We start from the raw sequence: 15,319 nt of genomic DNA, 5'->3' as shown, positions 1-15,319 counted from the left end.
TGCATATATGACTGAGTTTACATTAAGGTTCTTCGGCAAATCATTTATTATTACTAAAAAGAAAAAGGACCAAGAACGGAGCCCTAAGGTACTCCTATTGTGACGGTTCTAATTTTTGAGTTAGATCCTTTCACACACAAACACACACACACACACACACACACACACACACACACACACACACACACACACACACACACACACACACACACACACACACACACACACACACACACACACACACACACACACACACACACACACACACGCACACACACACACACACACACACACACACACACACACACACACGCACACACAACACGCACACACACACACACACACACACACACACACACACGTACACACTGCTGCACACTAGATAGGCAGGTTTACTTGTGCCTTACAGGCGTGGTATGGAAGCCAATGTTTGTACGTTGAATACACGGTATTTTTTTATTTTGTTAGAGTTTAAGTTTCTCTCATAAGAACGGCTTTTAGATGATAGTATGGGTGGTCTTCTCGTTTTAGTATTTTTACAAGGACAAAAAACAATGACAAATGCACAAAAAATGCAGCAGCACATGGTTTTACATTTTCCGTATCCACATTGGCTTGATTGTGGGTACGGGTTGATTCCAGTTACGTATACATAAAAATGCGTTGACTATTACTGACAAAACAACGCGATCGATGCACTAATATTTTCGCATTTATTGAATGTGCATTAATAATTCATGTTTACATCTCCATTTAAGGTGGAGTTCTTTCTATGGTCAGATGATGATTAGTCTGATAAGACTATCTAGTCTGTGCATTTGCCCCAAACCTGCTGCTAACGACTACTATGGTCGTATAATTCAATAATTGCGTGCGTCTATTTTTTTGTTTGTTTTGGAACAGAAAACTGTTTCAATGACATAATCTTGTGAAATTGTTGTGGGAAGACTTAATTATAAATTGTTGCATGTTGCAAAAATAATACTTTTCGGTTGTTGCAACAAATGATATAATGGCGTTGTTGAGAGGTATCACGAAAAATTTAGGAAGGGAACTATTGCAGTCCAACAGGTCTGCAAGTGTACCAGTTTTGTTTTATCACGAAAATGTAAGTTATAAACTTGCCATACAAATTATAATTTAGTGTCAGTTAATAAGATATATTCTGGTAGTGTTAACCCTTGACTGAAGGTAGGGAGGCAGAACAAATGAAAGACATGTAGGTCTAGCCTATGACTAATTAGTCCTTGGCAGTGTAAGGATTGATTAGTTGGAACAAACATAGGCCTAGTGGTCCTGGTTGTACGATACTAATATACTACTCTTTTAACCTATGGTTAATGTTTATTTTTATTTTATAACTAGTATCTTTCCTATTCTTATCAGCAATTTAACCCATTGAGGAAGCAATTAAACTAGCCTCTCTAGGACTGAATGTTTGAATTGATTTTGGCAAAAATGCATGCCAGTACTAAAATATTAACAGAATGAGTTTGGATGCAGATAAATTAGTCAATTTTCAGGATATTTTAGTCTGGTTGTTCTACAACAGTATTTATTGCTTTCTCTAAATAATGTTTTAAGTGTATAGGCTAAGAAAAACAAAAAGAATAAAAAACGACTCAATATTATATTACTTTTTTTGTTTATATGTGTCAATAAATTTTTATTCTAACCAGAACAGTGTTTTTTTACATGGAAAACCAGTTTTTATTGGATTAGGCTACTTAACACTTAGTACCCTGGGCCTTTAATATATGTTTCTGCGTGGCTCCCTGGGGGGTTTTATGATGCTTTTAAACAATTCTGTGTTATTACAGTAATTATGTTATAAACTCGTACTATATATCATTTTAAAGATAGAGATATACATACTTTTTTTAAATGTATACAAATATAAAGTTTATTTTCAAAATAAAATTATTACATAATATTGAATGTTATGTAAAAAATACAAAAAACAGTTTTTGCTACATAGCTTGTTAGTTCAGGTAGTTCGCCTTAGTGTGGTAATTTTTAAAGCACACTGGTACACAAAGTGGCACTGTACAGTCTGGGCACCACCAGGATGTTTCCTTCCTTCCATCTTTCACAGTTGCATCCTTGTTTTTTTTTCTGAGCATACTTTGCATATTCTTGTAGGCTGGTCCTTTTTCTCTGTCGGTGGTATCTTGTCCAGGAAGTGTCTAGCCGTAAAACTAAAAAATTGTGAAGTAATAGTAATGTAGTACAATAGAAATATTTGTTTTATATAAATATTTTATATACATATATGTCATAAAAAAAAATATTAAGCTTAGCCGGTCAGTCGATTAGAAATCAAACTTGAAGAAGCACCATCACCAGCTCCAGCAAGCATCCCTCCTTTTTCACTCAGAGATTTACCAACAGCTTTGATAAAACTATAAAGATGGCATTTCTTCCTCAGATGTTGTGGCCTCGATTCACAGTAAAGCATAAAATCATTGGCAATCGCTGTCATGAACAGGTGGAAGAATAATTTTTTCCACCACTTCATTTACTTTCTCTTGAATGGGTAGTAGGAAATAATTTGATCTGATCGGTCTACACCAGTTTTATTTTTGTTATAATCAATTATTACATCAGGTTTTGACTTTGTAATCAAGCCTACCTTAGAGCGGACTACAACATCAGAATATGTCATTTTATGCACAGAAGAAAGAGCCAACACATCTCTTTTGTCCTTCCATTTTAGGCACAACAGATGATCTCTTCTCATAAAAGCTGTTTCATTTGTCTTCAATTTCTTGCTAACAATGGAACATTTTCGTTCAGATCGTTCATAAAATCAATATTTGGTCCCAGGTGTGTATCTAAATCATCGTCACTTTCCGACTCGGAGTCAAACAAAAGATCGCGAATTGAATCACTTTTGATTTCATCACCCATATGATTTAAACTCGAAAATAATAAGTAAAGAATATAAAAGAAAATCAACGGAAAGTCGAGAAGAAAGAACAAAGCGAGTGTAAATACAAAACAAAACAAAACACACGGATAACCTCACATTGTTTGCATTTGCCTTTACTTCATTCAGTAAGAAACTAAAGTTCTGATTATTTACAAACAGTTAAATTCACATTTAGAATACATTATAATAACATTTGATTCAGTATTTGTCGGCGAGATTTGTAGAAAATTTAGTAAGACATCACTAAGACTCACAACAACATACAACTTGAAACACTACAAAGCAAACTGACCGTACCGACAATCAGCCGCGGCGCCTACGATCAGCTGTCTAGACACGCTTGTAGTACGACGAAAAATATACGTATTTCATTACTAAAACGTGACCCAGGGATCTTAAAACCAACAAATACAAACTTAGACAACCAATGAACATAATCAAAATGTTTGAATCCAAAAATAAGATGACTGAGCTAAATAATACAATTAAATAACACGACCCGAGCTATACTCGGGCGCCGGTAGCAGGCGCTGCCGACGCGGCCCGACCTATACTCGGGCTCAGGGTACAAAGTGTTAATTATAAAGCATAGTGTCAAACAATACAAATTTATTTACATGTTTTCACTTTTTGATTTCGGATATTATAAGATTGAAGGCCGAGGCGGCAAATCACGAATTTGACATTATCAACGTATTCTGCTCACCCTCCTGAACAAAAAATATATATAGTACTAGGGGGTGCAAATGACAAATAACATGATTTTAGGGGGTATATTCATAAGTAGTAAAGTTTCTAATGTTTTAACCCTTCCCGGGTCAATGACGGTTATATACGCCTAACTTAACTTTTCCTGGGGGTGATATGCGTATATTTACGCATACACTTATTTTGGCCAAGCGTCAAATGCGTGTATACACGCATAATCATGTTTATGAATATCCTCATTGTTTGCAGTTGTCAGCTATTCCAGCTAATCGGGAACATAATATAAGTAGTTTGGTGGCAGTATGGTGGGGGGGGGGGTGGTGTTGCCGGTGTGGCTTGAGCTGTTTGGGGGGGGGGGGAGAGGGGCTTTAGCGGCAACTGAATGAAGGTCATTGTCGGTTGCCTCTTTGTTTACTGAGTCGCTCTCCACTCGGCGTACTGAACTGAAGTTGTTAGATTGTTTCATACTTGATCATACCTATTGAATTGATGAAGATGAAATTTATAATGTACGTTGCCTTAGAATAAGTCATGAATATTTTATTCCTACATCCCACCCAATCTCCTTTGTTATATGATTAGTTTTTACATTATTTGTTTTGTATGTTAACCCTAATCATGTAATACATACTTGTTTTTTATCATAAAATATTTTTATTACCCTAAACACAAACATCAATAATTATATTTATATACGCATGTTAATTCGTGAAAGGATCAATGATGCTTATATACGCATACTGGTCTGTTACACAAAAAAAGGTGGGAAAAATTATTTATGGATAGATTTCCATTTTTCCATGACAGGTAAGCAATTTAAAATCAAATTGAGTAGTTTTGGTCAAAAAACATTTTTTACCCCAACATATGAATAATAGGCAATCTAAGGCTACAGTAAGTTGACCCTAAGGGTTAATGTTCAGTTTGTGTGCTGTGTCTGGATAATCTGTTTACTTGAATATTATCTGCAGCTGGGACTGATAGCAGCCTGATAGCTTATCTGTTATATGAGTTCTCTGGGGCATGAGTCAGTGCTTAACAAGATATTGTGTTCAGTAGGTTGGATTGAGTGAGTGCGTTACAGTTATGAATCAACCATCCACTAGTTCGACCAATCCTAGTGAATTGTGTGTGTCGGAGTGTTTAGTAGGGCACGTAAAGAGTTTAAGTTTTAACCGAAACGAAATTATTTCCTTTTTAATTGAACATGGAATTTTTAATAATGAGTGTATTTATTCGTTGTGCGGTCACGTGTTGTTTTTAAACCGGGAGACTTTGTTGTTTCGTTGCGATAGGAAAATTAGAAAAAGTAAGTGTTCTCTGTTAATATCCATCTATATATTTATATTAGAGTTTTTCATGAATTATTAAGTTTTTTTTACTTTACATAATTGCCTTTGCATTACATTTCAATTTATATTTCTGATCAGCCCCTCTAGAATTTGATATTTTTGATATTTTACTGATAGGTACTATCTCAAGGGATGTTTTTCTGTCATTGACATCAGCGCGGGGTAGCCGAAGCCCGCGCTGATGGCCGGAGGCACTTGTCTCATTTCCATAACAAGTAATTAATTTGTAGCTCGAAATTAAGAAAAACATTGTTCATTTGGATCAAACTTCTGCTCATTTCAATATTATTTTTCATTTACGTTTGCAAAGATGGCGACGCATCCGATGACGTCATCACGAGGTTGAATCATGGTCACAAAAGGTCACGTGACGCTCGACGTGGATGTACAACATGGAAATATTACTCCGCGCGCGTGAACAGTTGTTCCATTTTTTATGTTCTAGAACTTCGTTATTTCTCATTTCCACCCCATCAAACCTTATATTTTTGTTGTTGTATAGGACAATTCCAATAAGTTAATAACGCAAAACTCGTATTTTACTGCTCCGGCCGTTAATATGATAATTACCTTGATTTCAAGTTCAAGTTTTATCTCATCTCCTAGACAACTAATTCAGGAGCTTGTAATAATCATTACTTCTCGTCAATACATATATTCTGCAAGATGATCAGTAATGATGTCACTTCTGACATCAGTTTTTAAGGATTTCTTTGTAGCTCTCCAGTTAGAATCTATAGTTTGGGTGTTTGCAGAAGTTAGTGGACCTATGAAGTTTGTATTTAAAACATTGTTCAATGTTAAAAATACATTTTGGCCTAACATCTGCATATTCATGAGCATTGGTCTTCTCGTGTCATTAACCCAAATAGTTCTATTAATGTCCGATAGATCGGGCGATCGTCTTCACTTGTCAACTAAGAATGTTTAACAACGGTCTACGTTTAGAGTTTTCAAAAAGTTTTATAAATATCCTACAGATCGCAGTTGTATGTCGAAGTAGAAAAATAGGTACTTTGGGATTATACCGACCACACCCAGAAATGAATCGTTATTTAACATTTTGCTTCTACTGATTACTAGATTAGCGTAAAACAATATTTCGTTAATATAAAACCGGAATTGCCTTATCGCAAACCCCTCCCCATCCTCAGACAGAGGTCAAAGTCGAGCGGTCTAGTAGATAACGTGATTGCAGTCTCGCCGCCCGTTCAGCTGGTGCGTCGCTTTGTGTGTACTTCCGTGTTTTACCTCTACTCGAGATAGTACCTATCAGTAAAATATAAAATTCTAGAAGGGCTGATCAGAAATATAAATTGAATTGTAATAGAATCAGCTGGTGCGCCGCATTGTTGTACTTTCGTGCCGCAGTGTCTGTCGAGTACTTCGCTTTGTTGCACTTCCGTCTTTTACTGTGAGTATAATAGATTAGTGATGGGTGACACTATGAGAATTTGGGATTTACCAGGGAGCGAAGAGGGGGCCATTCGTTTTTTACAAGATCATTACTTGTTGCCTAAATCTAAAATATGCCTGAATGGACATGACATGACAATTTATTCGTTTGATAAGGCTCCGTTTTGGAAATGTACGACTTGACCGTGCCTTAAAAAAGTTGGTTTGCGCGTTGACACATGGTTTTCTAACAGTAGAATACCATTTGTTACTGCGGTTCGTTTCCTCTACTGCTGGGTTTACGAACTGACATCTGTGGCGTGGTGTGAACGAGAGTTGGAGATTACCGGTAAAACAATTGTTGATTGGAATAACTATCTCCGTGAGGTGTGTGCGTTCTCTGTGGAACGAAAAAACAGTGGTAGGATTGGAGGAGTTGGCCGTATTGTCGAAATAGACGAAAGTTTGTTTACTAAACGGAAAAATAATGCGGGACGTGTCTTGCCGCAACAGTGGATATTTGGGGGTTTATGCCGGGAAATCTGAGGCAGATTTTTGGTTCAAGTTCCGAATCGTGGAGCTAAAACCTTGATGGAACAAATTCAACTCCACGTTGAACCAGGAAGTACAATTGTTTCGGACTGTTGGAGAGGTTACAAAACGGGCCGAATTAGAAGCAGCAGGTTTTGAACATTTCACCGTTAACCATCGCTACAATTTTGTCGACCCAGAAACTGGTGCCAATACTCAACAGGTTGAGCGAATGTGGGGTTCAGCTAAATGGCGCAATAAAAAACAATGAGGAACAGCACGACACCATCTTGACTCATACCTAGCTGAATACATGTGGCGGTCGGCAGTTGCGGCTGAAGGCGGAAATCCACTACGCGCACTCCTCCGTGATATTGCTGCATTTTGGGCATCACAGGAAACCCATTAATAATTGATAATCGTTTTAAGTTTGTAATTTTGTAATTAAAGAGTTGTTTTTTCGTTGTATAATGTTTGTTTCTATAAATTTATATTTTTTTTGTTCCTCATACTGGTGTGGTCGGTATAATCCCAAAGTACCGAAAAATCATTCATATGAGTTTACTCTCTGCTTTTTAGCGCTTCTGATTGGGTGTTTTCCTCAGTTGTTATTATAATACTTTTGAGGTTAGTGACACAGAACTAAACAATGCAGAAGTAAATGTTAGCGGGTTTAGTCTAGACAATGGCTGGATGTTGTAATTGCTTTGTCCGAGCCTTTATTTAGACTATGATTCAGACATCATCCCTGCCTCCCCGGAACCTTGCTCGCGTGTTATTGTTCCTACATCACAGATACCTCAGCATACCCATGTTCCATCTGAACGAATACCTTCACAGCTGAATTTTCTAATATACAATAGCGAGCGATACAATGTGGCGCACCATTGCTGTTCATTCGGCCGCTGACCGTAAATTAATTCGTGCCCACGCGCCAAAACAATACGATCCACAATGGGTTAACCTACTCACTACTAAATGAAATAATATCTGCCAATGACGTTACTAGCAATGATTAATTATGAATATGTTGCATTCAATAATATTGATAGTTAAAATCTATAATTATGATTTGATTGTGGTGGTGGCCGCTTATTATACTACAGCCTACAATTGATTTTAGCCAAGTTGTTTTCAGTGTTTTGTCCTCTATGAAAATATGTCCAAATGGAACGGATAACCCTCTTAATAGGCTATCATATTACCTTTGAAATGATTGTTAATATGAAGTTACAGTGGAACCTCGATAAGTCGGATTAATCGGGACCGCGGCCGATCCGGGCTAACGAAAATCTGGGTTAGCCGGAGAATTAGGTAAAAATTAATAAAATACGGTATACTTACAGATAAACTCCATTATAATTGTAAAATCATCAAAAATATGCACATTTAATAATTATTAATCCTTACAGTACATTTATAACTGTTCATTTCCTGGTAAAAAACTGTCAGCTTTGGTTGAGCCGGCGATGTTCCTGCCTGCCGCTCGAAATAAACCATTAGTTCGTTTAGTTTGGTCACTGCATCTCCATGACTCATCACTGGATCTTCAATGTCCCTGCCTGCCTCTTCAGCGTCTGATTCATTAGCATTAGGTAAAAACAACGTGATCACTTCCTTGTCAGTAAGTGGCTCATAGCCTCCGTTATTGTCTGCCCCTAACCACAGAGTAATGTCATTTTCATCGACTTCAGAGCAGCCATCAATATTTTGGAACATATCCAAAAGTTCTTGGGGCTGGACATCGTCTGGAGAGTAATTTTCCATATTACAGTTCCCCACTGGTTGAATTATATTTTCAAGCAAGTCGCATACAGCCTTCCACAGATTTTTCCAAGATTTAATTAAGCTGATTCTAGTCACTTGTTCCCAAGATTCTGCAATCATGTACATTACAGTTTTCACATTAAATGTTTTGAGAATCTCAACTACACCGTATTCTCCTTCATTGTCAATGATTGTGCTTAGCATCTGTCTTCTGTAAACCTTCTTGATTTTCTCGAGAACCCCCTGGTCCATGGGCTGTAATAGCGCTGTTACATTAGGCGGCAAAAACTTGACGGTAATGTCCCCACTGACCAGCACATTTGCAGACGGATGTGAAGGAGCATTATCAATTAGCAGGACAGCTTTAATTGGCAACCCACAATCTTTTAAATATTTCGTCACACCTGGCACAAAACCAGTTTTTAAAAGTGTTGCTGTCCATCCATGCACTTCTTTGAGACTTGTAGACAACTGGTAGAGAATCCCGATTTACGTTTTTCAGTGCTCGCGGATTTTTCGCTTTTCCTATTAAGAGTAGAGGAAATTTATGCTTCCCGAAGCATTGCTGCAGGCCATTATTGTCAATCGGGCTTTGCTTTTTTTGTATCCCTTCGCGTCTTTTTTTAGTTTTTGAGGCCAAAGTTTTGCTTGGCAACATTCTGTTAAAGAGACTCGTCTCATCAGCGTTATATGTTTGATCTGCCATTAAATTTTCTTCTTTAACAAAATCCAAAAACTTGTTTTTATAGTCATCAGCAGTGCTGTTGTCCCCAGATAGACTTTCTCCTGTGATAGTTGGCGAATACCATGCCGTTTTTTCCACCTATCCAACCATCCTTGACTCGCAGTAAAATTTGGTTCACAATCAGGCAACTGTTTATTCAGCTTGATTGCCTTTTCTTGAATGATAGGCCCAGACACTGGCAAACCACGTTCCCTTTCCGCACAAAACTAAACATACAAAGCGTCGTCAAGAGTCTCGTTTTTTAGCTTTCTTAGCTTTGCACCGATTGCCCAAACTGTCTTTTGTTATCATCTTGAAACAAAATTCTTCGATTTTTGTCCTATTTTTTTTCCAATCCGATACTGTAGATGTACCAACACCATAAGATACTGCAATTGTTTTTAAAGATTCCCCTTTATCAATCCTACCCTCTAAAAAAGTCCCATCAAGACACGTCAAGTCTAGAGTGTAGAAGTCCCTCTGGCCTCTAGTCTCTTTTCCATTGTTACTACAACATTTTTACGTTCAAACGCACAACACAAATGAAGCACACTATCTGAAGCACAATTGTAGAACAGAAGCAAACAATACAGTACACTACACACACAACACGGGCACAAGCGAGCGGAGCGAGGTAGGAATGGTACTGAGGGCCAGGCGTGGCTGTAGCGTGGGAGAGGATTTGGGGAAATGCGGGTCTGTTATTGTTTCCGAGAATCCGGGACAATGACTGCCACTCGGCCGCCGTGTGCCATGAGTCACACACTCACTGTCGTACAGTTCCATCAAATACTGATGCAACATCGATTCACGGATACTATACCATTCAATAATATTACGTTTTTATTATTGAAATGTTTGTCTGATTTTTAATTTTTTAATTGAAAATCGGTCCGGGTTAGCCGGACTTCCGGGTTAACGGGGGCCGACTTATGGGGGTTGTACTGTATTGGCTGAAGTGATAAATCATGATTCTGACATTATTATCTTATTGCACTCATCCTCATAAACAAAACAATGAGTTTCATGGGGAAAAGTGGGGGTGAAAATAACAAATTACTATAAAATTCAAAGTGTAATTTATTTTTTTTGAACAGGGTACGATAACTAGACCCAGTTTTTATATTTTCATTACAATTAAATGATCAATATCAATGTATCTCAAATACTAAATTAAAGTCTCATATTTCAAATTAATAGAAATAGTTGCTAAAAGCTATTTGCCAAATATGAGACAACTTTTATTCGAGTGCAGATTTTCAATATTTTGCTCTGATATATAAGAAAAGTCATACTCAGTATTACAGATACTTACTTTTTTGAAACTTGGTAAGTTATACTTGTTGCTACTTACATAAGAAACAATAATGTTGCATACAAATATATTTAGATAAAAACATTATTTTTTATCAACATTTAAAAAAATTCAAAATTTTATTTATATGATTTTATTATCCACATAATTATTACAAGTCATATTATAAATTGTACTTAGTCCTGTATGAACCTTAGGGCTGCTTCCGGAGTGACAGGACATTCAGGATGAGTAAGGTTAGGGGATAGGGGCCGCCTCCTATTGAGATCCATGAGGAAGATTAGGGCACTAATCTTAAAGTCATGTCCCCCCAGAAAAAGGAGAGGCCAGCTCTGAACCAGCCTCTCCAGTCAAAGCAGGCAGGGGGTGGCACACCCTTGTTGAAGCTAGCAAGAACCTCTAATAGTAACGAAATGAACCCCACCAAACTTGACAGTCATCTCCCGCAGTAGACTAGACCAGTCGAATTGCCCTTGCATCCCAGAATCTCAAAATTTGCAGTTAGTGATGTGCCGCTCCTGGACATCCATAGGGTTGCCCAGATTTAAGTGACATCGGTTTTTGCTGTGTCAAGTGGTAGGTTCAATTGGAAGGTAAAAACCAGCCAGAAGTGATCCCTGCTGGGTTCCACTCAAAGGGTTAAAGGTAGCTGAAAGTATGATATGAATAAATAACCCTCATATGTAATAAGTGGCTTTCCATTTTAACTAGCTGGATAGTTTTGAACAATTCAGTGCCTTTTTGCTGATAATTTAATGTTTAGTAGACATGGAAGTACCCCATTAAATATATATTCATCACTTTATAGAATAGAATGTTTTATTTTAACAGTCATTTAACTTTATAGGTGTAATTGTTGATTTTCTCTTTTAGGTGATTGATCACTATGAGAACCCAAGGAACGTTGGATCCATGGATAAGAATGACAAACGAGTGGGCACTGGCCTGGTCGGAGCTCCTGCATGTGGTGATGTTATGAAGTTACAGATTAAAGTGGATGAAAATGGAAAAATAATTGATGCTAAATTCAAGACTTTTGGATGTGGTTCTGCTATTGCTTCTAGTTCTCTTGCCACGGAATGGGTTAAAGGAAAAACTGTAAGATTTTACATCTCATGAATCAATTAATTAATCCAAAGATTAGTCAATTATTAAGAGGTAGTTTAAATATAATCTTTATGAATCTTATTTATAATAACGATTTGGTCTTTTTAAAAGTACATTTTTGTAAATATAAAATTTATAAGAAACATCTTTTGTTTGTGAGTTTAGTAATAACTAACTAATAAGAACTAATAATTCAGTAAATATTCTATTAATTACATAGGTTTGTAACTTACCTTCTCGGACTTCCTTTTTTTTTATTAAAGATTGCAATAAATTAGTCTTGGTACATTTAATAAATGTGTGTTAATAATAATCCTTGATTTTGGATACAATGAATACTGATAACAGTGCTGTTGCAATTTTATTGCAAAAAATATACTTGTTTAAAAGTAACAATACTAAACATTTTGCAGACAAAAAATAATAATTTCCAGTATATATTTTGTCTGAATTGGGTTTGATTTTTTTAAATAATTGTAAGAGTACAATTAATACAGTATAAAAATGATGCTTAAAAGTAAATGGAAATAAGTTAGAAACTATTACTATATCAAATAAAATGTTACATGATAATGATATTTTTTGTTTAAAGCTTATTATTGATGATGAAAGGTTTTAAAAGTTTTTACAACTGGATCTCAGACATTTGCCATCATTATATGTTACAAAAGGTATTACACAGCGTTTCAAGGATATAATCTATCCTCTTCGTCAGGTGGGGAAGGTATTAGTACATACAAATACTTGTTTCTATGTTTGTATAGATTCTTGGTTTATGTACTATACCTCCCCCACCTGACGAAGAAGATAGGTTTCAATTCTTGAAACATTGTGTTATACCTTTTGTAAGATATAATTATATTATTAAAAAATAAATTGTAAAATCACAACTTAATTATCTGTTATTAACTCAATTAATTATTACCTCACATTTCTTGTAATCATGTTCATATACATGTCCTACTATTTGATTATTTACTAACTTGAAATGTTGATATACTCAAATATGTGAGGACCTTATATCTTATAATTTAACTAGTAACATAATTTTTCCATTTTGTTTACACTTTTATTTTCTTGCGTACAATACCTTTATTATGTTTTGTAGTAACTTATGAATGTTTAATGTTCAAAATTAATTAATAAAATGATACAATGGTCAGTCATACATGCCTTCTATAAGCTGTGACTGAGCTAGATCAGGAAATGTTCCAATTTAATTATTTTTATAATAGAATTCTTCGAATTGACTGTACTTCTTTATACATTTTAGAGTTTTAAAAATGGGAAAATGGTTCTTATCCAAATGAACAGTTATTTGATAATTTAGGTACATACATTATAAATGTGTTTTCATTGTAATTTTCTAACTCTAGCTGGATGAAGCTGGGAAACTGAAGAATACAGATATAGCAAAAGAACTTTCTCTTCCACCAGTGAAGCTTCACTGCTCAAGTGAGTTGCATACATTTTCATCTAAATAGCTAACTGCCCTGAGGTGGTAGTGAAAAGTAAAATTTATACTTTACAATACATGTTTACTCACAGTATTGGTTTTGGTATCAATTTACAATACCGTGACCATGGAAAGGTATGTTCATTTTTTTTCCTGAAAACTACAATTTTTCCTGAAAACAATAGTGAAGAAAAAATTCGTCGGCAACGAAAATCAAAGGAGTTACGATTTTTTGAAATTCTCTGAAAACTCTGTTTTTGACAGTACCTCTGGCAACACTATCCATATTTGACAGTTTGGTATTACTCCGCGGCTCTCTAAATTAAAGAAGGGACGCCATTTTGTTTTTGTTCCTCCGTGTCTATTCTTAACCTCCTTATTAGACAGTTTCGTATAACTCCGCTGCTCTCTCAAATAAAGAAGGGACGCCATTTTGAACTATTTTGTTCCTCCGTGTCTATTCTTAACCTCCTAGTTCAGTAGTGGTAATGGCACACCTTTGTGTTGGATGTTCGTTATCTTACGTGGAAGTAATTCGTAAAGATGAGTATGGAGTTTTGCAATTTTATGTAAACCACGGGGCTTATAACCGGACTAGGCGTTGTGGTAATACAGGAAGTGTGGCAACGAACTCGTTGTAAATGAATTTGGGGACTTCAGTTTTCGGTGTGGAAAGTACTACAATGAACATTAAGGTAAGTGATAAGTTACTGAAATGATAGTGACTAGTACGTTAATCCTGTCAACGATGCCTGCCCGCTGCGCACTGCTTGCTCTTTTAGAAAAAAAATTAACTCGAGCTTGCAAAAGTCGAATCCCAGATCACGTGATGCCCCTGCTCCTTAACGCAATAATGCCCGAAAGGCATCAATATAATACAATAATATTCTTTCCCCCCAGTTTATATGCACCTGTGATAATAATACTAGGCTATAAATGCCCAACCCATGAAAAACAAGTCCATTTTCAATGGTCACGGTATTGTAAATAAATACCTTGATTTTATATATATATATATATATATATATATATATATATAAAACCAATACAGGTTAGACATGGTTGTGGTCTAATTTATTTATCAGTATGATGTGTATATGATTAATTATATATTTCCACCATTATATCTAAAAAATATGAATAAAGAATTGCCTCTAAAAATAATTTAGTAAGTGCTCACTATTGTGCTGTTATTTCAGATTCCTCCTATCTTTAAAATTCTTCAAAATTGTGAAGTGTTGCCTAAACAAATTTATGTTTGTTTTAATCATTGTTTCATCTCTGCACGGTGAAGAATGTCAATATGTAGAGTTATATACTAGCATCATGAGACAGTGGACCAGTCCGGTAGTGACCCATTCAGTTAGTTTTATCTTCAAAAATGTGTTTTTATAGAAAGCAAAGTTTTGTTTAAACATTTTAGAGCTGAAATTTTTTTTATGATTTATAACCAATAAAACGGAGTTTAGAAAGAAGTCTGCATGAAAAGTTTTCTGTAATGAATATTTAATGATTAGTGCTGGAATTATGGGGACTACAATATCAAGTGCGTAGTATATGTGAAGATTAGTAGTTTTGTTCCGATGCTAGTGCAGTGGTACTGTTGTCACGTATATATCACATTCTATTTTGTAATTGTTTTTATTTTTAGTGCTGGCTGAAGATGCTATCAAAGCTGCTCTCGCAGACTACAAGGTAAAGCAAGATGGCAAGAAAGAGAAAATGAAATCATCCTCCTAAAACACTTGGAATCATGTAACTCCCTGGAAGATAATGCACAGAAATTAGTCGGCTTAGTCTTCAAAGTTATTATGTAAATTTTTATGTAAAATAAACACTATATACTTAAGGTTTAAACATTGTGTTTGATCATTTAAATTACATTTTTCCTTTTTGTTTTGCTTTTAATTTAGAAGGGAAACAAATATGAGTGCACAAACAACCAATATTATAAACTGCCTCTCTGAAATAAGGCAATGAGTTAATATATTTAACATAATTCCCTTTTTAGGTAATTTTCTCTTTTTCATTA

General features: G+C 35.7%; 1 protein-coding gene across 1 annotated transcript; it reads left to right on the top strand.

Annotated features, from left to right (window-relative positions):
* Nucleotides 1-873: 873 nt before the first annotated feature.
* LOC124360131 (iron-sulfur cluster assembly scaffold protein IscU) lies at nt 874-15,144 on the top strand. The gene is made up of 4 exons (XM_046813479.1): nt 874-1,108; nt 11,598-11,822; nt 13,208-13,286; nt 14,939-15,144. Exons 1-4 carry the CDS (start codon nt 1,013-1,015, stop codon nt 15,025-15,027), a joined length of 489 nt encoding a protein of 162 aa, XP_046669435.1. The 5' UTR covers nt 874-1,012; the 3' UTR covers nt 15,028-15,144.
* Nucleotides 15,145-15,319: the final 175 nt, after the last annotated feature.

This window comes from Homalodisca vitripennis, chromosome 4 (genome assembly GCF_021130785.1).
Source record: "Homalodisca vitripennis isolate AUS2020 chromosome 4, UT_GWSS_2.1, whole genome shotgun sequence".
In the NCBI taxonomy this organism is placed as follows: Eukaryota; Metazoa; Arthropoda; class Insecta; order Hemiptera; family Cicadellidae; genus Homalodisca; species Homalodisca vitripennis.
Note: the sequence above shows the minus strand (reverse complement) of the source record. Positions and strands in the feature narration are given on the sequence as shown.

What these genes read in the sequence shown, in the direction of transcription:
- LOC124360131 (XM_046813479.1), top strand. Translation starts at nt 1,013, where the DNA reads ATGGCGTTGTTGAGAGGTATCACGAAAAATTTAGGAAGGGAACTATTG. An exon ending in AATGGGTTAAAGGAAAAACT is followed by an intron (nt 11,823 to 13,207) that starts GTAAGATTTTAC and finishes TTCTAACTCTAG; the next exon opens with CTGGATGAAGCTGGGAAACT. An exon ending in AGTGAAGCTTCACTGCTCAA is followed by an intron (nt 13,287 to 14,938) that starts GTGAGTTGCATA and finishes TTTTATTTTTAG; the next exon opens with TGCTGGCTGAAGATGCTATC.